The 26046-nt window shown below is 42.4% G+C and overlaps 1 protein-coding gene and 1 long non-coding RNA gene across 2 annotated transcripts; one reads left to right on the top strand and one right to left on the bottom strand.

Annotated features, from left to right (window-relative positions):
- Positions 1–683: 683 nt before the first annotated feature.
- On the bottom strand, positions 684–7450 carry FST (follistatin). Its single transcript, XM_085042324.1, has 6 exons — positions 7192–7450; positions 4996–5187; positions 4376–4594; positions 3807–4031; positions 2542–2772; positions 684–1814 (listed from the first exon to the last, which is right to left on the bottom strand). The coding sequence occupies exons 1-6, from the start codon at positions 7271–7273 to the stop codon at positions 1732–1734; spliced, it is 1032 nt and encodes a 343-aa protein (XP_084898450.1). The 5' UTR covers positions 7274–7450; the 3' UTR covers positions 684–1731.
- An 11593-nt stretch (positions 7451–19043) lies between these two features.
- On the top strand, positions 19044–25308 carry LOC146425001 (uncharacterized). The gene is made up of 3 exons (XR_014847067.1): positions 19044–19425; positions 20233–20305; positions 25150–25308. It is a non-coding gene; the product is annotated as an uncharacterized LOC146425001 (long non-coding RNA).
- Positions 25309–26046: the final 738 nt, after the last annotated feature.

A 26046-nucleotide genomic window follows, 5' to 3' on the forward strand; every position in this document is an offset into this window, starting at 1 on the left:
CCGGTGGAGGGTCATGGGGTTGGTAAGGTGACTGGAACATGTCTCCTATGAAAACAGACTGAGAAAGTTGGGGCTGCTCAGCCTGGAGAAGAGAAGGTTGTGTGGAGACCTCACAGACACCTTCCAGTGTCTGAAAGAACCTACAGGGAAGCTGAAGAGGGACTGTTTGACAGGAACTGGAGTGGCAGGGCAAAGAGGAATGGGTACACACTGAAAGAGGGGAAATTCAGACTAGGTTTTAGGAAGAAATTCCTTACTTTGAGGGTAGTGAGGCAGTGGCAGCACATGTTGCCCAGGGAAGTAGTCGATGCCCCATCCCTAGAAGTGTTCAAGGCCAGGCTGAATGGGGCAATGAGGAACCTGGTCTAGTGGAAGGTGCCCCTTCCCATGGCAGGGGAATTGAAACTAGACTACCTTAAGGTCTGTTCCAACCCAAACCATTTTGTGATTCTATGAAATGACAGACTTTTTATTAAGAGGATTGAGAGGGGAACAAAAATGACAAATCTCCTCTATCACTGTGTTTAGACCTACACTTAAACAGTAATGAACTGGAGACATATCATAAGATAGGGTTTTCTATATCAATATGAGTTGAGAGCTTTGGCCTTAAACAGTGTTGCATGGTGCAAAAGAATCCAGAGAACCAGAACCATTCAGAACGAAAGACTGAGGACTGCCTCTAGGGAAAATTCCACTTTTTATTTTTTTTTCACTCATCATTTATTTACAAATACACATTATAACTTTTATATACATTGCACATTTACATGGTAGAAAAGTACAAAACTATATATTTAAATGAATTTATATTTAACTCGCCATGTTTGAAAATATAAAATTGCATCAGAAAAAAAGTATTATGAAAAGCAAGAAACTTGAACTGATAAAGCTTTGATATATCTTTTAGCAACACACCGACTGGGAAAAGAAAAACTTTGAAAGCGGTACTGCAAGACCATCTTAAAGGAAACACCTGAAAAAACACTTATGCATGTTACAAAAGAATAAAACAATAAGAAGAAAATAAAACCTTATTCTCATTACAGTTAGGCCTGTAGCTGTTATCAAACTTCATAATCCAATTTCTTTGGGTTCAAAATTTGTATAGTACAGTATAAACTCTCAAGACACTGAGATCATTTGTGATCAGAAGTACACAATGTGACCAGAAGTAGATAAAAAGAAGTGTAAGAAGTTTCCTTAAAGATTGCCTCACTTCACCTTGAAAGTATACTTAAGTCAGTTACAATGCCTTTTGGTCAGTCAAGATTCCTTGTAAACAAAAACACGAGGGATCTTTAATGTACAGAACCGGCAAAAAGAAAATCCAATAAATAAACATAACAGAAACTGACATGCAAGTTTGTTAAAGTGGAAAAGAGTTAACACCAGTGAAACGAAGAGATGAGATCATGTGGGTAGGCTCTAAGGAATGGACTTTTATAGTTCACAAGAAAAAAGGAAAGCTTTACTTTACAAGCAAGAGACCTCACAATAAATAACACTGCTCTTCCCGTAACGAATAAATTTCTTCAAAAAACAAGGTGTACGGTCAACCAGACATTTTATGTATAAATTATAAAACATGACACAGTATAAATAAATGTCTACGAGACTCAACTATATGTATACTTTTTTTTTTTCTCCCCAAAATAAATAAGCGTACACTTATTTACAGTACGGACATTGATTTTGTGCCCAATGGCTGTTCCAATAGTGATGGAGGTTTTACCACTCTAGAATGGAAGATATAGGAAAGCTGTAGTCCTGGTCTTCATCTTCCTCTTCATCTTCTGGGTCTTCATTAATTGCTAGATGGGGGAATACAGGGGAGCTGTTGTTTAAATAAGGACAACAACAGCGCAGAAGCAGCTCAGTGCATGTTTTCAAAGCCCTCTGAACAGCCATAATACAGCGTTGCATTTTATGCGACTTGTAGTGAGATGCTCTTTGGCATCTGCTGTTATGCAATAAGGTTTTTTTTATAATCTATGAAGTCATAACTGCAGAAAGTTCTGAAGAATCAATGGCTCAGGTTTTATTGGCAGATTCCTGAAATCAAATAAAAAGCGCTCTGGTGTTTTAGTTTAATTGCTTTGTGTCCTTCATTCAGAGTTAGTAGAGGCAACTGTGCTAAACCAGGTGCCATGTGCTACCTTTAAGCTTGTTCTTTTGGACCAAGTTAAGAGTTTATCCAGGTGTTAATAAAGCAATCAGCAAAGCACACGAGAGCAGACAAAGTCACTAGAATTACAAAAAAGTCACTAGAATTACACTCCTCGGGCAACCCCTTTCTGATAGAATGGCTTGTCCTTGGATCATCCCCAAAACTCCTCCAACTTGAAGGCCAGCTCGTTGTTGGAGATCTATTGCATTTTATCAGCAAACAAAGTATGTGCGTGAAAGATAGATACTTATATTCTACTGTACCTTGAATCAATAAATCAAGCTTTCTTATGTTTAAAGGTGTAAGTCTTCATTACCTAGGTATCGCCTTCAGAAGCCTTAAGTGTCTGCAGAGTTAAAAATCTCACTTACAGTTGCAAGATCCAGAGTGCTTAACTTCTAGAAGCACACCCATGGAGCAAGCTGCCTCTTTCATGGCACACTCGCTCGGGTAAGTAGTGTTATCACTGGCACACACAGCTTCTTCTGACTTGCTTTCAGGGCATAGCTCATCACAGAGGGCACACCGACCTCTGCCAACCTTAAAATCCCACAAGCACTTCTTCCCAGCACTGCATTGGATGTCTTCACAGGATTTGGCTTCTAAAAATACACACAGAATACTAGAGGTAAGTGAAAAGACAAAGCAAAAAGCAAAGCAAAGACAAGCAACCCCCAAAACCCCCCTTTCCCCAGAGAACTGTGAAGAAACAAAGCTCAGATGTAGTAGATGTGATGATACTTGCTGATTTTGCTCAAGCAAGTATTCCCTTGGACAACATTGCCTGTCTATATGTGGGGGAGGAAAGACAGCTGTGCCAGCAAAGCTTAGCCCTGGGAATACAGAATTACATTTGCCTATTGTACATGACTTTCCTGCTCCATTTCATGTCAATGGAAATTCGGCTCCCCAAATTAGTGGTAAATGCAGAATTTGTCAACAGGTCCAGCATTTCTAAATCTATTATTTTTAAACTAATCCACAGAGAGCAGTTGTCTGCAAGATTTGAAAGGGAATTCACCTCAAGCTATGCCAACTATAAGCAACTTGAGACTCCCCCAAATTCCCCCAGCAGTTTTGGGGAGCAGAGGCTGCCCTGCAGGTGCTTCATCGTAATACACTGCACTATCTGTCCTTTCTGGAATCACTCACAACAAAGAATGTCAGGTTGCACAGAAATTATTTGCCTATTTTCACCCACCCACTGTGTCCAAACCTCACAATTATTTCTAAAAAGGAAAAAGTGATCAGATGTTTTCAATTAAGTTAACATAATCTTTGCCAAGACCACTTGAAGACAATTGTTTCCAGGAATCCAGACCCACTAAATAAGGATATGTTATTACATTGTAACCATCTCATCATCTATTTCAGGGAGGCTACTTCTCCCGTGGATACTAACGTCAGCACCCATAGCATAGCAGGATCAGGCCCTCTTCTCCCTCATCCCTGTTGCAGTCTTTTCCAGGACTAAGTTCACCCTGGCTCTCCTCTTCTGGGAGGGGAGCACTAACCCAGGCTGCTGAAGTCTCTCTTCCTCCCCAGCACTAACTACATCCATCCAGTTACACACACACCTCTGAAACAGGTGACTGAGGAAGCTTCCCCCCCTGCAATCTCCTCCAGAGATACTTACTGACGCATTTTCCTTCGTAGGCTAATCCAATGGATCTTCCCAGGAGGCAGGTAGCTTTCCTCAGGTGGCAGGCACTGGCGTAGGTTATCCCGTCATTCCCGCAGAGATACTGTTCAGGGGAGGTAGGCTCTGGACAAATTCGATTGCATGTCACACAGTAGGCATTGTTGGTTTGGTCAACCACACACGTGGAGCTGCCTGGGCATAACACATCCCTGCAGGTCTCTGAAATACAGACAGAAACACAGTGATTAGTAGAAGATACCAGAGTCCCAGTGAGGACTGAATAGGTGACGAGAACAAAAGATCAGATAAAAGCCTTCAGCAGTTCTCATCATTTAAGGGCTGCTGGAGAATGCTTTCCCATCTCAGGGTAGCTGGTGGAACACAATTGCTGCTAGACTATGGGAAACTCTCAGTTCAGCTATGTCCTTGTCTGTTGAGCATGGTCTAGTTACTGTCTCCCAACCTGGTTCCTGTGAGAAAGCAATCTAATGTCTCCTCCTCCCTATGCTCAGACACACACCCTTTGGCATTTGAGGGAGATTGGATTAGATTTGCAAACCTACTTTTGCATTTGCCCTGATACTGGACTTCAAGTTCGGGCTGTTCTTTACATCTGGCTTTGAGAAGGGCGCACTCGTTCCTGTAGGTTTTCCCATCTAAGCCACACACGGGGCCCTTCCAAGTGATATTAGAGCAATCCGGAGCACAAACACACCGAGGTTTGTTCTTCTTGTTCATTTTACATTTCTTCCCGGGTCCACAGTCCACATTCTCGCATGTTTCTGATGGAAGGAAAGAGGCACCACTTTAGTACCAAGCGTGCAGAACAGACCTGGTGTCAAAACTGCTTAAAGAAAAAAAGACACCGTGAACCCAGAGCACAGAGCAAAACCACCTTCCCTCCCGTTCCAGGACACACCACTCGAGGTAAATTCCCTCTGCCAGTGAGGGCAGTGGGGAGAGTCTCTCCCCTCCTCCTCGCCATGTACAAGGCGGCTGGCAGAAATGGGGGTCCCCCCCGCGATCCCGAGGCTGCTACGAGACGCCCCTCAAAGCCCCGACGAGGAAGGAAGAGAGAGGACCGCGCTGCTCCCCTCCAGCTCCCTCCCCACTCCTCCTCCCCCAGAGCAGCCCCTGCCGGAGCCGCTCCTCAGCACGGAGCAGCTCGCCAGCACCCCCTCACCTTTGCACGGGATGCAGTTTGGGGCTCCCCCATTAAAAATCATCCACTTAAAAAGCGTGTTGTCGTTGACGTCCTCCGCCGTCCACGAGGTGGTCAGGCGGCCGCTCTTGCAGCACTCCTCCTTGCTGAGGTCGGTTTTGTAGAGGACCTGGCAGCGCCCGTTCCGCGCCTGCCGGAGCCAGCAGTTCCCAGCTGCGGGGCGGGGGGCGGGGGGGACACCCAGACGGATCAGTGGCGGCCACCAGTGACCCAGACACAGCACGTGCGCCTTGCCGTGACTTTTACTAGACTGTTTCCTTTTATTTGTCCCGTTTCATAACCCCCAGCTACTACGGCCCATTTGGAAGCGCAGTTTAAAAAACAAACAAACCCTCCCCCCCAAAAAAAACCCCAACCAAACAAAAGAAACCCCTCCAAAACCACAAAACTACAAAAAAGCCCAAACCATGAAAACAACAAAACAAAATACAAAACAAAACAAAATGAAAGAAAGAGAAAACCCGACCAAAACAGAAGGAGAGTTTTTGGAGGTATTTATTCCATATGTAGAGCAGAAGGAGCACTGCCGACACGTGACAGAGGCTTGAAAAGGATGTGCATTTAAAAGGGAATAAAAAGAAAATCGCGCTTGCAAATTCCTTCCTCCTCCCCCTGCCCTCTCCTCCTCACCGCGGCTGCACAGCAGCATTGTTTTAGTGCCGCACAGTTTCACTCCCAGCCCATTTTGCAATCTGCACGAATTGGGAACATTTGCTGTTAGCGAAGTCTTTCGAAATCCCCACATTTTGCTGTTTCTATTAACAAATGTCTTTCCTTCACTAAAATAATTCAGCAGAGTTAAAAAAAAAAAGTGAGCAAAGTACATAAAATACAAGGACACTTTGAGTAGGAGGTCCCTACAGAGTTTTAAAAATCGATCCAGCTGGAAAAGTTATAGATGCCATCTCTCCTGCAAGCATTTCAGCTGAAAGTACACTGTCCTTACACCGGAGAGAGTGGGTTTTGTTGGGGTTATTTTTTGCCTTTCCCCCCACCCCCCCCCCAGTATCCCTGTTATTTGTGGAGTCAAGCCAAGAACATTAGTCTAAGCAACTCCCCCTTTTTCGGCTGAAGCGTTTTGGTTGGGATGAGTCTCTCGTGAATAACCAATGTGACTTCTCCAGCAACTCAATACCAATTGATTCTGCTGCTAATCCAGCCAGGGCTTGATCCTGCCTCCTTACTCCGATGGGAATGTACCGCAGCGAGGGGTCAGGATCGGCCAGCCGAGATGTCGCTGGGCGCGGGGGAAGACTCCCCCTGCTCCCCCCCCCGCTAAAAATAATTGAACAAACAATGCCCTTAAAAAAAAAAAAAAAGGAAAAAAGGAAAGTTTTGCGTCTTCGAATTGCCTACGTTAGATTAACTTATGCTCAGTACTGGGGAAGGAAAAAAATCCGGCAAGAATTACAAAAGAAGCAATGGTAAGACGTCCAGGTTGTGACTGGAACATGGCCAAGAAAAGGGAAAAAGCCCCCAAACTAAAAATCAATATTCCCTTGTGTCGAAAGAGGGCTCTTAAGAGTTGTCAATATCAGGTTCGGGTTTGTTTTGTTCGCACGGGGAAGAGAAAAACAAACCACCAACTTATTTAAGCATACTCTTCAGTGAAGGAGAATTTACAACGCTAATATTTATCCAGACACACACACTCCCCACCCCAAAAAAAGAAAAGGGGGGGGGGGAGGAGGAGGAAATCCCAGTATTAAAGTCAGTAAAATGACCACTTATTGGTTTCTAAAAATGTCAGCTATAATCGTGGGGTTCTCCATCACCACCTCCCCTTCAGTCAGTCAGGCGAGATAAAAATCTGAGCTAAATTACCAACAAACTTTGAGCACTCATTCGGGAGCTGAGACTGGGAAAGTTCCTTCTCGATGCTGCTCTTCATTCATGCTGCATAATAACAATAAAACCCAAGAAATATCCTAGCTATCCTCTGTGCCTTTGCAGAGCGGTGCGAAGATCTGATCAAAAAAAGGATCTAAGTGACACCTCTGCACCTCGGTACAAAGCAATCCCATGCCCACAGTTAACTTCTGTGCTGTTGGACCTTGGAGAGAGGCGTTTAACACCGCAAGCAAACTAAACCGTGCCCGAAAGACAGAATACAATAGTAATAATAAATATATCTGCGAATAAACAGTCTGGTCTTACCCTGCACTGTGTGATCTTCCATGAAGTGGCACAGAAACATCAGGATTAAGAGCATGCCCGGGTGGATTCTCTGATTTAACATCCTCAGTATAGCAGGGAGTGAGAGAGACGCAGAGACAGCGTGAGGGGGAGTAGGGAGAGGGAGCGAGCACTAGCCAGCCTGCTTATGATCGCTCTATTGAATGAACGTCAGCCTCTGAATGCAGTCTCTCTTTAAATCTATACGGGGGTCCTAGCTGTCTGCGGTGGGCGGTCTCCTAATGTGTGTGTGTGTCTGCTCGGGGGTGGGGAGATTTAAAAAGTTCAGTGTGAATCAGGTGACATTTTCCACCTTCTGGAAACCCTCTCCAATTATCCGCTCTAGGTGCACGCACACACAGGCGCGCACCCGCGCAGCCCCACGCCAGCCCCGAGCGGCGGAGCCTCCGGCGGGGGCAGCGGCGGGAGCAGCCCCGGCCCCGGCCCCGGCCTTCGCCGCGGAGCCGCGCGGCCGCGCAAGCGCCGGGGGGCTGCAGACCCGCGGGGGGTCGCGGCCGCCCCAGGGGCGCCCTGTCCCCGGCGGCGGGATGGGGGTGCTGCCGGGGCGCGGAGCGGAGCCAGCCCGCCCGTCGGCTCCGCGGGCGCGGTACCGCGCGAGGTGGCTGCGGCGGAGACATCCCAGTCCCGCACCTCCGGCGGGCGGGAGGGCGGACAGACAGCTCGGCCCCGAACCCGATCGACCGGCCCCGAACCTGATGAAACAAAAAGCCCCAAAGACAGAACTGACTAAAAGTTTAATACCTAGGGCCGTTCCCGAGTGATAGGCTTTTCACTGGGAGAGCCCGGGAGGACGAGACGGGGACGGGGGCGACGTAGGCGGTCTCCTTTCAGAATCAGAAAAGATTGCAACATCGATAATGAACTTCTAGGGCACTAGTTTATTAAGCACAGTCTGGCATTATTCTCCCCTTAGAAAAGTTGGCGGTCTCTCATTTATAACATTTTTTGGCACCGCTGAATGAAACTGAGTAGGCGATATTTCCTTTTATACAAAACGATTACTTAACGGAAAATGGTATTGTTTATTCAAAAGCTGCCTTTTAAATTTCGATTCTTTCGCTTTTCTGAGCCACCAAAGCACAACAGACTGCGAAGTATGCAGACAGGAATGCCCGGACAGTGCCGGGTCAGGGGCCGGTGCGCCGCGGCCGCCCGCGCCCTCCGCCCGGCCCTCCCCACACCCCTCCTCCCCGCTCCCGCCCCCCGCCACCCCCTCCCGACCGCCCCCTCCCCACAACTGCAAATAACTCAGTGATAACAGATTTTTTTCCACCAACTGCAGGAGATAGTGCTAATCTTTTAATAAAAGATCCCATTACAATGGGATCTGTCTGGACAGACTATAATAGATCCAGAAATACAGCCGTGCTAATATTAGAAGACAGTTGTTTGGGTGCCTCAGGCCGGGCCCTGGTCCCGCTTTGAAAGTGGGCATGAATCACAATGTCCCTCGGTACCACCTGCGGTCACACGCATTAAGGAGCAGACTGGTAAATGATTGACCTCGCTGCATTTATTTTTTTTTTTTTTGTTATTATTGTTATGATCCTCGTCCTGAGCATCGCCCGGGCATTCTGAGCACTTCAGAAGCTCCAGGACTCCACATCCTTTTTAATCTTTTCCCAAATTGGTGCCACTCTCCCCTGCCCCCCGCCCCTCCCGCCGGCTGCCGGAGCCGCGCTCATGCGGGGTTGCGTACTGCCCTCTAACGGCGGCGGCGCGCAGCGGCAGCGCCCGCCCGGCCCTGGCCCCCGAGCCGCCCCAGCCCGCGCCGGGGACGGAGCCCGGCCAGCGCCGGAGCCGGGCCGCAAGGTGCTCCGGGCCCGCTGCCCCCGCCCGGCCACTGCCCAGCCCAGAGGCGGCAGGCTGCGGACGGGGCTCGGGGCGAGTAGCTCGCCCAGGAGAGAGTCCGGCGGCCTGGCTGCCTTCACCGCCCGCGCCCCCGGGTGCTCTTTTCGCGGTGCCCCACAGCCGCTGCACAGCTCCGGAGGCAGCACGGCCCGCCGGGGAGGATCCGGAGGGCGTCCCGGAGGGGCTCGGGGGGATCCCGGCAGCAGCGCGCAGGCGGCTGCTCCCGAGTGAGGCGGCCGGGCTCGGCTCGGCTCGGCTCGGCTCGGCTCGGCTCGGCCCGCCTCGGCTCGGCTCGGCCCGGCTCGGCCCGGCTCGGCTCGGCTCGGCTCGGCTCGGCTCGGCTCGGCTCGGCTCGGCTCGGCCCGGCTCGGCTCGGCTCGGCCCGGCCCGGCTCGGCTCGGCTCGGTTTGGCTCTGGTCGGCCCGGCACTTCATAGCCCAGCCCGGCCCGGTCCAGCACGGCACAGTCCGGTCCGGCCCAGCACTGCAGGGCTGCCAGGCGTGCTGCGGGGTCAGGCTCACCTTCCCGTGTTCCGTTTGTGTATGTTTTTTAGTAATTGGCCAATACGCTGTTTATCCTGATAATGTTTTCAGTTGTAGAGAGGCGTTTTCAGGCCGTGTTCCTGGAAATGAAATGCTGAATGGGTCGATAAGGTTTGCACATGTGCTTCATGCGTGCATCATCAGGAGATCAATACGATTGCGCTGGTATGGAGATTTGTATCACACCTGTTCTCTGACATCACATAGAAACAGCTGCTGTTTCTTTCACTGTTTTCCTTTTTTATTTTTTTTTAATTTCTCTTTTTTCAAATGCCAGATATTGGGTTGTAAGTTAGAACATGCCAGGGATATATTATGTAATCAGAAGTGCTTTCTTCTTTCTCACTGTGTGTGCCACTCTTTATGAATCCCCCACCTCTTTCTGCTTTGCCAACAATCATATTTAAATTACCAGAAAAAACAATAGGGTTAATCTGTAACTGAATTGTCAGGCAGCACAAGAAAAGAGTGTTGTTTTCAGTCTGACAGGTTTCAAAACTTCTTTCTACCAAGAACTGTATGCATTTTAATATAGGCTTTTGGATGTGAATCCAATGTTTGCAGCTGGCCCTGATCTTGGAATAATAGAGCCTTTAAAAAAACCCTTATATACTAACATCTCAGACTTTCAGAAAGTTCAGATTTGGCTCTCAATTTACATTTCTCTGTATCCTACTTCTAATATAGCTATAGCTACAGCAAACTCCATAATCCAAAAGATTATGTGGCTGGCCTCTGAGGAAAATAGCAGCAAAACACTAAGAAGGAGGAAAAATAATCTGCAAGTTACTTTGTCTAAAATGTGCCATTAACATACACATATGAATATATACACATACACAAATATATAGACACATACATACCTATGCATGTGTGGAATCTTTTCTTTGTGATAAGTCAGTATTCACTGTACTAGCATAATTTATTACATTTTATGCCTTTCCCCTCAATGTGTTGCCTCTTAACAGAAGAGTGGTTGCTTGTATGAGGAATGGACCAGCTTGGAAGCCCCTCTTTGATGAGGAACATGTCTGCAATAAAATTTTTCAAGGTTGTGGATGGGACTTCAGGCCAAAACTGATTTTTTGGAAGGGATCTGGATTTTGATGGAGTGAAAATGGGAAGGCCTATCCTGGCAATCACCAATCTAACATTCAAGGGAGCAGAAAAAGACTCGGACACCCTCCTGTGGTCCTGGATGTATGTATGCATCATCCCATGCAGTTTCTCACACAACTGGCCTCTCCCACAGAGAAGTACTCAAATAAAGGTAGAACGTCCTCTTCTGGTAGGAGAGAAGACTTGTTACCTTGCTTTGTTTCCATCTAATTGCACTGATTATCACAAAAAGGAGGGCCTGTTTCTGGAAAACTGCAATTTTACGTAGGGTCCCCTCATTTGCATCTCAGATATTAGATTTAAGGACACTTCTGAGTACCATTGCATTGCTCCATTTGCAAAACTTCCCCTCCATTTTCTTTCTTTTTTTGCAAAACTTTCACTCCATGTCTTTTTAAGTATAGGACAATGCAGTCCTTCAGCAACCTTTTCTGTAGAAATTTCTCAGCAAAAAGTAGCATAAAAATTGTATTGCAAAAGTTCATTTCTTGATATAACCAACACTTATGGTGAAAAACAAGCAAACTAGTTGCTGATAAAGCTAAGCTTTAAAATATGTGAAATTAATTCTTATACTGGGTGTTGGATATGTGTGCTATTACACTGAAATTATTCCTACAATCAGTGAGACTATCAAACATAGAACTTGCTTTGCATGCTATTGGGGTGTGTTGTGGTTGTCAGATAAGTACAGGTTTGTTGAACAGTTGTTTTTATCTTTGTTGTTAAGTTGACCTAAGAGGTTATGTGTGTTTCCAGGTGGTGGGCAATGGATTGGATCAAGAGGTAGTAGGGATCTACCTAATAAGCAACACTGGTAAAACTGTTCATTCTGGTTGAATGAAACTGCAGAAAGGTCATGTAGACAGGTGTCATTCATGTTTTAGGTTGGATACAATTGACCCAAACTGACCCCTTCCTTACCTTTTTTTGGTGACTGAAGAAGTGATAACAGAATTGTGTATCCCTCTACAGTTTGATGGTTATTTACATTTTATTGGAAGTCCAAACAGGACGAGCTGTCTTAGACACCTCAAATACATTTTCTTGTCTTGTGCTGGCAGTACCATGGACCAGCACTGACAAAGTGCAGCAAGTCTGATTATTCAGTACCCATTGCAAACGGGATGTGGTGTGGCAAGATGAGGTTTAATGTGTGAGTGGAATGAAAACAGGTTGTTAAACAAGTTGCAAAACTTTCCAGGGTATTGAAAACTTGGACAAAAGTGCAAAATTCTGGTAGAAAGTGGTTTTGGAAAAAACTGTAAGGAAACTCTCAAAAACATTAACTTTCTGAGGAAGTGAAATAAAAAATTATAAAGGAGCCCACTGATCTATTGCTTTACTGGTTTGTTGATGAGATGCTCCTCTGTATAATTCCAGACAATATAAAACAACTAGAAATGTGCAACAGACCATGGAATTTCTAGGGCAGAAAACATCCTTCACCTTGCAGGGACTGCAGTGTTTTCAACAGCAACAGGAATTCTGACATAGATTCTAAATGAATTTTTGAAAACTTAAAAAAATATTTTAAAAAGGAAAGAGAATGTATTTATTGTGGGAAACCTGCTCTAAACTGTTCTTAGGATGCTACTATTGTAAAGAAATGCCAGAAGGACAGCAGCTCCAGAAAACCCATTTCCACATAAATGCTCAAGAAGTGGCATAGTGGGAGGGAGAGAGCAAAGCTGTCAGGCAGAATAGTCCCTGGAAGGCCATTTCAACCTTTGGCTGTTTTAAGTTGTGTGTTAAGTGCAGAATGGCTCTTGCCCAGCTTCCTGACAGGCAAATTGCCTTTTCTCCTTCCACTACTCTGCCAAGTGAAGCTATGTCATTCTTGATGAGAAAACTTCAAATTTTTAAGTTGTAATTATAGATGAGGAGCATAGTGCTGTAGGAATGGCAGGGTTATGTGTGGGTATTGTGCTTTTAAGGTCTGGAACATTTTGTATGGCAGACTTCAAGAGACATGTCAGTTGGCAATTAGTTGCAGCTGAACCAGGAGTGGAGCCTTAAACCAAAGATAAAGTGAGGACAGACATAGTTTGTAAATAACTACAGCGAAAATTAAGTAAATTTCTGCCATTACTTTGTGTCTCTTCTTGTTAGTTTGATTCTATTAGTTAATGTGAAGGGCATATCTGATTATTTGGAAGTGTGGAGTCACATAACTCTCTAATCCAAAAAAAGGCTGTGTTTGACTGGATTGGAGCTTAATGGAAAAAAAAAAACCATTGTTAAGTGTGAGAGCCAACTGTGACAAGCTGAATATAGAAGGCAGAAAGGGCAACAAATGGACAATTTCCAGCTCAATGCATGTATCTGGTGATGTACAGGGTCTTGTTTCTAGACTAAGAGAGTAGGTGCTTGAGTATGTCAAAGTTACAGCCTTGTTAGGGACAGATCACTAACTTCCTGTTGTGAAGTTCATATTTACATTATTGCCCATCAAGGAAAAGGATCAGTTTAAATGGTTTACTTTCAGATATTAATGGAACCAAATGGATTTTAGACTGCTGTTTAGTCAGTCCCAGCTTACTGGGACATTATGAAAATTGTCCTACAAGCTACATGTTGGTAAACTGAAGTGCTCCAAATGTCATCTTCCAGTACTGCCTTAGACATGCTGGTGAGAAGAGAAATGAACTAGATATCAGCAAAAATCATTATCTAAATGCGCCTAACTGTGGAAAAGGATTTTGGACAAGTTAAGGCCATGGCTATCATGGAAGCAAAGAAAAGCTTTTTTCCCAGTTGTGGTGAGCTGCTTTATTTTATGAGCAAACAAGGAGCATATTTCAGGATCTGGAGCATCATCACACATGTGTCACATCTCAATCAAAATTTTCGGTCCATTAAATAGCACATTTTTGCTATCACAAAATCAACAGTGAAGTTCCAAAATTATATTTTGGTACTAATTGAAACTATTGTTCTGTGTTAAGTACATGGCACTGCATGTACCTCTGTAGACTTGTCCTGCTGCAGTGCTAGATAGTGGCATCTGTAGGCCATCTAATGTCTTCTTTTGAAGTCAGACTTTTACAGAATAAATACAAATATTAGCTAGCAGTATGGGAAGGATAAGGAGCCCAGGGTAATTTATGCTTTCTTTTGGCACCTATTGGATAAATTTCTTTGCAGTTGAGGCCCCTCATGTATCACTTGGAGTTTGTTGGCTTCACAGTATGTACATGGGAGTTGTCTCCCTTCAGCAGGGCTAAAATTGGCATCTTCCTAAAACGCCCCAAAGAAGCGAGTCTACTGATCCCTGTAGATCATGTTCTGTCCAGTAATGTGGTTAGTTTGCATACCCTTTCTTCTACACTTGATCACGAGGTGACTTGAGGAGTCACAAGTCATTGATAGAAAGATACATATCCAGACTGCCAGTCCTTAGAGTGTGGTACCCTTTCTCCCTGGATGTCTGGGAAAAGAGGTGCATCTTCTGTACCCCAGGTTGCAAGTTTAGTCACAGGTTTGCAGGGCAGTTCAGAATGCGTGGGTTTGAGCTTCTGCTTTCTTATGTCTCCCCTGACCCTTGCCTCTTTTCCTGATCAATCTAATCAGCTCTGGTTTCCCTCCAGCCACCAGAGTGGGAAGGATGTCTGCATGGCCTCAGACTCTGAGAACTTGCTTGTCCTTAACAAGTCTTGTCTTTGTACAAAACTATTGTGGGATTAGGAGGAGTAAGCATGGAGATCATCTGCATCTCAGATGAGAAGGTTTGAGAGGTATAGGCAGAAAAAAGGCTTTAGCCATTTTTCTGGATGATAGACCTGTCCTATGTAACTCCAGCTGCTGCTCCAGAAGTGTGTGGTAACACACCTAGTAGCCTTGTACAAATAATCTGGGTACACTTGGACTTCACAAAGGACATTAAATTTGGATAGCCTGTGGAGCAGCAGAGATAAGCCCCAAATCTAAAGCTAAAGCTGTCTCCACTGGCCGTTCTTTCTTGCCAGTGCTGTGTTATCTCAATATGCATGTAAAAATACTTGGATTTTCTGCATGTTTTAAAATGTGAAATTATAAAGAAAAGCTGATTATTACAAAAAAAGTTGTTTCATTAATGCCTCATAAAATGCAGACATTGATTATTTGGTCTATAATAGATGGTTGCTTTTTATTTATATCTATTATATTTACCATTGATTCACTTTTTTTTTTTTAAATAAAATAATTACAATGTTTGCTCATGAAGTTTGCCCTACTTTCTTTCATAACAGGCAGTAGAAGGTGACAGTAGTTTGGCACAGAGTGCAAGTATTCCATGTTCCTAGCATCTTAGTTCCACCCTAATTGCACAATCTTAAAAGTCCCTGTTTCCAAGATTAAACTCAATCTGTTTCTAGTGCCTCACTCACCAACCATATCCTGCAGAGCTCATGGAAGTTTCTGAGCATCCTTCATAGTACCCAAAAAAAATTCTGCGGTGATGATGGTGAAAAGGCGGGATAGTATTCTTTCCAGGTTTGCATATAAGGAAGATTGTGTCTACAATTGGGAAAAGTCACAAAATTGATCTGTCAGAACACCCAAATGCCTTCTAGCCTGAATGTTAAAATAGTGCTATTCACTATGTAGAGTCATAAGCAGCAAATCTGTGAGGTTTGGCAGGTCCCTGCTCCTCTGTAATGATGACAGTAATGGTTAACTCAAGGATGCCTTAGGACTCACACCCCTGACCAGAGGTTCTCATGAGTTTGTATGTCATGGTGCCTCACCTCAGTGAGCTAGTAGTATTGCCAAGGTCAAGTGTTCTGAATGTACTTGTGCCACAAGCCTTGACTCAAACAAATCACCCTAAACAAGTAGTTTTTAATTCATTTATCTTTCTTTCCTACTGTCTGGTTTCTGAGATGGCGATCAGATTTTCAAGTTTTTTGCAGAATAACGTAATTTTTCAATTAATTTTTTTTTAAATGAAAGTGGAGATTCTGGTAAGATCTGAATTCCAGTATCTAGCATTTTGAGAACGTCTATGTCCTTGACAGAAACACAAGATTTTCCAACCAGGAAATTTAGGCTTGCATGATATGGGACTCTGCTGTCTCTAAGAGATGTGAAAACACAATAGCAAAAGTAGCCTACTTTGGGGAAATGTGATTGTTAGAGAAAGACACTTATGTAGGACATAGGGGTAAATAATGGAATAATTAGAACCTCTAGAGAGTTCTGTAAAGTAAAAAATCAGACCAAACTTGTGCTATTAGATTTCCTTTGGTATTCATGGTATTTTGGCAGAGAAAAAAAAATAAAAGAGTTCTTAGCCGCAAACACAGAGTAAGGGAGGTTTTGAGGAACAATTGAAAATTTGAAAACTTATTATTTTAAAACAATGTTCACTACTCCAAAACAACTTATAACTGCAAAGAATTCACAAAATAAGAGAGACCTCTTGAGGACTAAGAATGAATTCCAATAGCCTGGTTCTTCTTAGATGTCTTTGATGTGTGTGTAGTTTACCTATTGATAAAATAAAAGGGAAAGAGAATAAAGAAAAGCATTCTTTAGAAGACCTAAGTCAAACCCGATTTCACATTCGTTAAGTGGAAAGAAGGTCTACAGCCCAGTCAGTGCTTTAGCCACAAAATTTTGAAGCATGCTTTAGTAACCCACTACTAGTAAAACACAAATCCTTGAAAGAATTCATTCTGAAGTATCTCAAAGATGAAGACATAACAAATCTAGACAGTGAGCGAGTAATTTAAGCATCAGACTCTGTATGCTATTTGGCTCAAACCACAATATCCCAAAATTTAATAGTGCAAGTGAAGTAACTGACTCTTTTGAGGAAAATAACAGCATACAAACAGTGTAACTTGCAGTGTCTGGAACCACTTAAAAATGAAATAAATATACTATTTTTATCCTATCTTGTTTAAAGATACACATAATTTTTAAGATCTTCTTTAACCCTCCTAAAAACTTTGTTTTTATCCTGTAGCAGGACATTAGCAGGTAATTCTTGTCTTATTCTAGGATATTGTAGTAAGAGTACAATATGAGAGTGTTGATTATAATTGAACTTATTATTTAAAAAAATATCCAAAATGTACTTGGATAATCACAGAATTAAAATCATATTATTGTCACAGAAAAAGGAGATTAAATTCTGGACAAGTTTCAACTCCAAATTAAAAAACAGGTAACAACTTGACACACAGATGAATGATAACAGATAAATTATGCCTGGATGTGGGGAGAGAAGCTAAATAGTAGGGATTTATTTGCAATTATTTTTTTGTCTTTCTAGTTTTAATGTTTTGTTTAAAGTGAATGTTTGTGATTCAATTACAGCAATGTTCTTTTAGATGCAGAAACAAGATTATCTTCAAACCTAACCTCTCTTTTTTGAGCATTCCTGTTCAGACAAGATGCACATGCAGAGGTGATGTGTATTACTAGACCAGGACACATCACTTTCTCAGTTGCATGGCTCTTATACATGGCCTGATGTTTAGGTCATGCATTTCTCCAATAATTTCTTTTTTATGATGTAAATATATTTTATCTTACATGGTTCTTTTATTTGTCAGAGGAGAAGAGACATCATTTAGCACTTCCTTTTGTTTTAATATCTTAGAATCAGACAAATTTTTGTGTTCCATAGGCAACAAATTCAGGCTGAGAAATGTTTGTAGGAGGAGTTTTGAAGGCTAAGAGACACAGACAGAGAAAAGGATAACATTTAGGGGTTTTATGCTTCTTAAATTGCTCCTGCAAGAAAAAATAATGGTGTAAATGAGAGGCTGTACCCCTGTATTTGGACAAGGACAATTAGCACTGCACTGAGGCGAAGCACACTGCCTATTTCTGCTGCTGCTTAGGCTTGTCCTTTCTGCATAACCCTCTAGTGGAACTGGTTGGGATTTCAGCCACTTGTGGAAATGTCTCCAGCATTCCCTGAGTGGTGTGCCACCAGGGATGCTATCCCCTGAGACCACTCTGATAGCATTTGAGCTCTGGCACACTGAAAGTCTTTGCAGAAATATGCTTAACATGCAGCTGTCCAGTTCTGCTGTTTCTGTTTAGGTAAGTGTTCCCATCAAGTTCATGGGAATCCCAGGGGCTGAGGTCTATCATGCGCTGTCTGCTCCCATGTCCTGCCTCAGCCCAGCTAACTTGTGCCACACAGCAGATGGTTGGTCTGGATTCCCTCATGAAGCCTCATTTCATCAACAGCCTTCTTTGCTGTTGGTTTCTGAGATTTGGTGGCCATTTTCCTTTTGTGGAGACAGCAAAACATAGCAAACTTTCATTCAACTGAATTCCTCATAAATAAGCAAATAAAAATCACGTGCAGAGATCGCAAGAGAAAGGAAGAATGGGAATTCTAGAGGATTTTTTCAGGGAGATGGGTGGTGGGGCATTTTAATGACAGTTCAGGTTGTCAGTAGGTACTTCTTTTGATTCTCTTCTCCAGGAATTTTGCTGAATCACACTTTCACACTATGATGACACCTTTTATTGTTCTTGGAGTGCCTTCCTTTCCCCAGGTATCTTCTCTAAGAAAAGCTGAATTTGATGTGCAAAGATCAGTTTTTTTCAGGAAATAATTGTTACCTCTGACTGGGTATGTTAGCTACTACCAGAGTTAAACGGTTTATTCATCCTATTATGAAGAGTTGGGAAACAAAGAAAGGGGTTTTATTTCTCCCAGGCCTCAGGCAGTTAAGTATTTTGCAAGAAAACCTTCAGGAATCCTCTGCTAAGCAATAAGGTGTTGGATATAAATGGACTAACATTGTATACATAATGTCAATTTGCAAAGAAGACAGATGGATTTGGGGTTAAAATAGAACATAGCAGTTGGAAAATCCCTACTGGTCTCTCTTGTGGCATTCTAAGAAACTAATCTAATTTGTTTTCTTTTAGGTCACTGGAAATGTACAGTAATGATAATATACCTTCATGTCATAATCAGGGTATAATTTTGAATTAAATATTTAGTCCTGAGCTATCTTGAAGCGCTGCTGTCTAGTACAGAATGTGCACCAGGTAGCTGCAGGGGAAACACAATCCCTGACACTTGGATTGTCTGTCTGATAACCCAGATGAGGGAGGATGCGCCTGTGCTGCGCTGGTGCTGGAAAGGGAGCCTGCCTCTGGGGAGAGGGGGAATGTGCTGTCATATCCCAGTGCCATCCTGTTCTGGTGGTGCATGTTGAAAGACTGCACAAACAGCTTTTGCCTTGTGACTGTTTTCCTCAGCTGCTTGTCAACAGTGGGGCAGAACAGAAGTGGAGAAGTATTAGTATCTGTGTAGGTGAGGGTCCAGACAAAGTAAATGGGGGCATGGAGTAGCTTTTCCTTTTGACCCTGAAGTCAAGATAGACTGTGGCTGTACCAGCAGCTGCAGGTCTGCTGTTGGTGCTTTTACTCCTGAACACATCAGTGCTAGTACTGAAAACACTGGTTTTTTTCTGTCCCAAGCTGCTGATGCCCACAGCTCTTTTCCCTCTCCCAGTGAGACACTCATGCCAAGGTTGTTCAGGGTTTTTCTTCTCAGTCTAACTTATGTCAGTATTTTTAGATTTCAAGGAATCCTTGCAAAGTAGCTGTGCAATTTCTTCTTATCATTCAGGGATGTAGAATGACAGGCTTGGAGTTACCTATGCTGTCATCTGTAGAGGTGTAACAGTGAAACTTCCGGCGTAAATCACCCATTTTACAGGTAATTCAGCAATTAAAAAAATGCAAGAAACTGGTCAATGAACAGACTTTACAGATGCAATGCAGAGCCAAGCATGACAGGTATAATTAAAATTTCAACATTACCTAGCCACCTATATATTTCATTAAGCAGAACTTGTAAAGGGCCTAGTGGAAGCACCATCTGCTGATTTCCAATAAAATTGCAAATGCTGTGGAAACTTTCTACTGCTGATTCTGTGTTGAAATGGGCTCAGTGCTAAATACTAACCTTCCAGCTTGGATCCAGATTTGAATTGAAATGAGTTGTTTACGTTGCGCTGTATTTTACAGCATACTTTTCTTTCCTACGCAAGTTAGTGGAGAAAAACTACTATAACCTGAAGTTCTCTGTGCTTTCCAGACCATCCTGTGTCATCTATCTGATACTTTTAATAATGACTCTTCGTGATATTTATAAACATCCTAGGAGACTCCACTTCCTGATTACTTACATGATAATTATCCAAAAACAAACCACCTAGGTCTAGTACAGGGCCAAGACACAGTATGCCAGCTGACTACACTAGAGTCAAAAAGCAGTGACTCATTTACAGACTTGTTCTCCACAGTCATTAATAAGCTAAAGGAAAAAAAAGTCAAGGAAATAGTGGTTGAATGGATTTTCATAATCCTTTTTATGTAGAGCGACATGGAATATATTAAACCCAGAAATAGTGGAAGGGATGTGATATTTTCCTGTACTGAATCATATTTGAGAAGAACCAGGGCATCTGACTGCATTATCAGATTTCTTTTTATGTATGAACAACTCTGCTTTATCATACAGGATTTCATCTGAGGAACTCAAGAGAGCAACATGCATTGTGCTTCAAAGTTAATGAGAATACCCTTAAGTAATGGTGAGAGCCACTTCAAAACACCGCAGAATAATTTTACAGGGTAGGTAAAACATGACTGTCTTCCTCAGACTAGTTGTATAAATAAAGTTTGTGGGACTATTCATGTGAGTAGAGTGAGAAATATTTGACCCATGATCTTACATATCAAATATCTTTATGTATTATTAACAATCTATAAAGCTAGACATAAAAATGTGACTTGTTAATGCCAAACTTATGTCATGTGGAACAGGAAGAGAAAGAACAGAGTCTTTCCTATATTGTTTGACAAGACCTTTTCCAATAAACTTGTAAGTGGCCCGTGGCCCATGGCCATAGGTGCAGATTATAAATTAACTTGCAGGCAGGTGTTTCCGTGGCTGCAGGGAAACTGGTGCCAACAGGTATTCACAGACTGTGTCCACAATATCCACACTAAAAGTATGTGCCAGTGCTTGCAATAGACAGCTAATGGAAGCAAACTTGTGATGCTGGAATAAATTTTCTATCCACTGAAACTAAAACTGGAACCATAAATATTATAGCTGGAAGATTATATGTGATATCTGCCACCATTAAGATTCCTATCTCAGATGTTCTGCTTCTAATAGTCCTGTTTCAATATGTAAAAGCATAAAAGGTAGCATTTTTTTTTTTGTTCCTCTCTCTGTCTCTCATACACATGAAGATAAAGGTTAAAAGAAGGGGAAAGAAATCAGTTCTTTGACTGGGACACAGAAATTATGATTCTGACTGGTTTGGTGCCTGCAGCAAAATACCTCTGACAAAGATCAACTCTACCAGAAGCTTCTAAAAAGGATCAAGAAGCCCCAGAGCAGACAAATGGGGAATAATGTGACCACAGAGAAGATTGTCAATTGAGGTAGTGATTCAGTGGTCAGCCTTGTGTCTGAGCTATGCACTGATGCTCTCGCTCTTACAGAGAGGAGTCTGTCTGCCATATGTAACTGTGGCAATTTTGACTTGAGTCTAAGCAATTTTGACTTGAGTCTAAGCCTTCTAAGTCACAGAGTCTAAGCCTTTTGAATTCTCCTAAATACTTTGCCTTATTTTTTACCTTGTAGTAATGAGTTTAACACTTAAATAAGCAGGTCTTTTCATCACTCCTAAAAATAACTCCTATTTTGATGGAAATGTGAATTAGGAACATGTAATCTGGGACCAGTGCCATTTAGATTCTTATCTCTGATCATTTCCAGCACTGGATTTTCCAGAAAAGAGTGTGGAGAAAGCTGTGATGTATGGCACAAATGTTTGGAGTATCAGTTGGAAACATTGGGAGCGCCATGCTTCGATGATGCTTGTTTGTCACTGTGAGCTGCCCAGTGTGTCTGTGTGCCAAGGCAGGGTGGTGCTGATGGAAGGGGGAAACAGGGGGATCTTTGGCCTCACTTTCTTCACCAGCCATCAGGGATTGCAGTGTCCCAAGAGCTCCAGTGGCAAGGGAAAGGGTCCCTTCCAAAGACCAGAGTGTTGTCCTCCTTGCCAGCTGATGTTGCTGTCGGAGTGATGTTTGACACTGGCATGAGGCTGGGCTGCAGCAGAGCTGGGTGAGCCACACTTAGGGCTATGTTATAGGAGTATTTCCTTTTAAAATGAGTTGCCTTTTAAATTTAATGGTCTCCTTGTTGTTTTATGAGGACAAAGGGTAAATAAGATTATTTTTCTTTGTTATGAAATTGCCTAGTGACCATCTGTGAGCCTCATTATGGCAGCCAGGGTTCAAATTTAGAGTAATAGATATCTTCTAATTGTCATATCGCAACAATCTAAATAGACCAGACAGTTGAAGGGTAAGAAAAGTGGCAGAAAATGCAAGCAAATAGGAGTATTCAATTTACACCCTTAATACCATTTTATTTTATGGTGTATGCTTGCACTGTGACTGCTGGTTTTATTTATTTCCAGGCTAAATAATCCTAACATTTTAAGGGTATAGAATCCTTCTCATGGCTGAACATTCTTATCAGTTGTCTCCAGCCACTTTCTATTTCTGTTAAATGCTTCATTAGGTGGAGTAATCAGAACAAAACATAATATGCACCATGAAAACATACGACTTATTTGCATAAAAGCATTCAGATATTTTCAGTAATATTCCTTATTACTTGCTGACCAAGGCAGTTGGAACAGATGTTTCCCCTGAGCTGTACACAATGACATCTAGCTGTTTTTCTTGAGTGTATGAGCAATGCAGAAGTGGTTCAAATTATGCTTGCCATTGTGTATTGCTTCCTGAATTAGTGTAGTAATTTTATTTATTATCTGCTCATGCTCTGCAAAAAACCTCATGTTTTCCACAATGGGCTATGTTAATGGGAATGGTGGAAGGCTCCCCCTCTCTAAGACTGCAAAAGTGGTGCCTTTTTAATGAGTATTTTATTATTCTAATGGATATTGTTATTATTAAGAACAGTATTTATTATTAAATTATTATTAAACTTTTTTTCCTGCATTTTTTGGACATGGAAAAGTTTCGATAACTAGGAATGGCTATAAAGAGCCAAGACTTGGGAGGCTGTGTAATTACTACATACTCCTCATCTTTCAAAAGACAAGCTTATCTACAGACTGCCATTCTGCATGAACCAAACACTTGGGCTTGGTAACTGACTTCTGGTTCCCTCTCCCTTTCCTGGATCTTTGCCTGGGGGATCATCAGCCACACTTTCCACGCTGATTGCTAAGTGTGACTTTCTTCTGGCCGTTTTTAAACAGACATTTTGGGTAGTATAAATGTTAATAATTTAATAGACTCAATCCAGCAGTTCCTAAAGCTAATGCAACCATAGTATTGTGTTTGTAAAACAACAACAAAGCCAAATGCATTCAGTCCTGAAGCTTTTGTCACTACGTACAGATGTGATTTAAAACTACCCTCACCAGCCCCCAAATGGTGCATAACAGCTCACATGTTCTTGTGGGATAGTTGATCTGCAGAGATCAAGAATACAGTATAGCACAGATAGCACTTCATGTCACAATATTTGTGCTTTTAATTTTTTTGAGAAGAATTTTGTTTGTGGAAATGATTTATTGAAAAAATGAGTATTATTGTGGTGTGTCCTGTACGTTATTGTCAAGTAACAGAGTCCCAAGTCGACTTCTGCACCTGCATATACCCTTTATTTAATGTTTTGAGGCACAATGAAAAGAAACAATGCTGCAGTGTCCCATATTGAGATGCATGGAGCTGACTTCGAGGCAGTACAGACCTGTATGAAATGAGAAAGTTTGAGGGCTTTGTGAACTTTTATAGAGGATCAGAAGAAAGCTGTTTGGCACAGGTGTTTCTGTAATTGTGATACATTGGAAAATTTCAGCTTGTTCAAGGGCACTTATGCTGTTGCTCAGCTGTTCTAACTCATACTGAAAGGACGATGTGGTGTTTTAGTGCTAGCACACTTGGTTCTGTAATATAAAACAAGTAGGAAAGGAAATATTAGTTAAACCAAGATGGTGCTCTTTCCCCCCTTTCTTTTTTTTTTCTTCTATTTTTTTCCTCTTTTTTTCTTCTTCATTTATTTTCTTCTCCTTTTTGTTTTATGAGTTTTTATCCTTTCACATAGAAAAGCCACAGGCAGAAACAGTGTCATGACAAAGAGGCTGGAGTGGAGAATAGCCAGATATCTTCTAACACATCTGCTTCTTCCTGCTGTTCATATTCATATGCCACTTAATTTCCCTGGGCTGGGAGGAATAAAGCACAATTGCAGAGGGATAGACCAAGGTGGTAATGTTTTGAATCTCTTCCACAGCACTGGAGCATGGCAGTATAAGTCGGTCTTTTGCTCCATTATTTGCAGTTTGTTCCTGTGCTTTTAAAGGAAAAAAAGTCTTGAACTGCAAAATGATTGGGTTGCGGAGAACTAGTTTGAAATGTGTTGAGATTGTACTGTGTACATCTGGTGATCTGAATTAATTTCAAAACAGGCCATGACATTAACACTGCTATTATCTAACCTGTCTATATACAGGACAATAGTTTTATTTTACATGGAAAATGAAGATATGCTTCTTGCCTACATGACAGTCTGGTCTACGCTGGAAAAGATATTTATACAGACTGTACTCTGAGCTTTCAGTCTGATGTTGTGGGTGCTGGCTCAAGAAGACCTTTCTGAATAGCCAGTCTGACCCCCTACCTGGCTGGCTTCTCAGAAGATCATAGGTTACTCTGCAGTATGTTTTTTGTAAATGAGGTTGTGCATCTGTAGTCACTTAGGCATTTCCACAGCAGTTCAGGAGAAGTTTAACAGCGAGTGGTAGACTTTATTCCTAGTAGGGCAATGAACAGTGAAGCTACTGAAATACACTTTCTTACTGAGAAGCGTTTTGTGGTTAGATTCCCAAGTGTCTAATAAGTTAGTGACTCATGCCACAAGCTTTCCAGGGACACTGATAGGAGCTATTTTCTCATTCTGGCTATCTGTTTTCATGAAGCTCATAAACACTTTACATCTCTGAAAGTAACTCCGCTCTGCCATGTGGCTTAATTAAGTGGGATAATGGCTTCAAAAGCTTTGAAGGATGGCCACAGTCAGTGAGAGAGAAATACACAAATACATAAGCACATGTGCAGACACACATTCTGTGTATTATATCCACAGAATGCTGTGTATGTAACACACACCATAGCCAGGCTAGTAAGTCTAAGAAAAGTAGGCCAAAATATAGAAAAGGGAATGAGGAACAAAGCTGGTGAAACAAATGGAATAAATTCTGTAATATAGGCAAAAACTTTAGTCTGATCTGCTTTTCCTATGTTTTGGGTTTGTTAGTTTGTTTAATTAATCTTGATGTGTCTGTAGTGATTTCAATGCCATTCATTGTCTTATTCACAGTGGTAAAAGTGTCAGTCAAACCCAGCGGGATGAACAGAATATCTCTTGGTAAGGGATACTGCTGTAACCATCAGTGGTGTGATATACAGGAAAGGTACATTTATCAACAGTTTTTATATAAAATCCACAATTATTTTGGAGGCCAAGCTTTTTGCAGGAACTCCTGTGGCTAGTTTATGCCAGACACCATGCAAAAGAAGATCATTAGTTTTCTGATTCTAACATTCATGCTACTTGCTTATACTTTCCATTATGCCTAGAGTGACCCGTGACAGACTTTGTACAATGTTTGGAATTACTATCACCTGGCTTTTATTTCAAAAAGTCAGGCTTTTAGAATGCATGAATTGGCTTGCCTCCTGAGAGAGAGAAAGATGAAGAGGGCAGTCATTTTAGTGATGATTTCAGGATATAACAAATTGCACTTTGGATGTACCTTTGTAGTTAGTCTAGACTAGTAGCTCAAATGAGATATGCTGTGTTTGAATTGCTAATATGTGGAAAGATGAATATCACCTACAGCCTTACTGATTGTGTCAAAAAGGTCTTTCTCAGAGATTGTTATGTTTCATTTGGCTTGAAAATTCTTACTGCTTACAAAGTACCTACCAGTTATAATATGCTTGGAGATTTTATTCCTTTCCAAAGATTTGCAAAGTGCTGATGATGGAAGAATGCCTATTGTTGATGTTGGTTTTACTAGGAAAATGTTAATGTTGGTAGCATGTTCTGCTTGTTGCATAGCTACACGGTGCCTTTAGTGATCCCGTTTCACAAGATATTCATGGTACCCCAGTGTTTCTAGAGTTCTGTCATATGTTATTATGGGTATGAATGGCTGGGTAGTACTTTTCCCGAAGGAGAGTTCCAAAGTGTGGAAACTCTGAGAGACTGGTT

This window comes from Lichenostomus cassidix, chromosome Z, assembly GCF_008360975.1.
Source record: "Lichenostomus cassidix isolate B80296 chromosome Z, HeHo_3.0, whole genome shotgun sequence".
Classification (NCBI taxonomy): Eukaryota; Metazoa; Chordata; class Aves; order Passeriformes; family Meliphagidae; genus Lichenostomus; species Lichenostomus cassidix.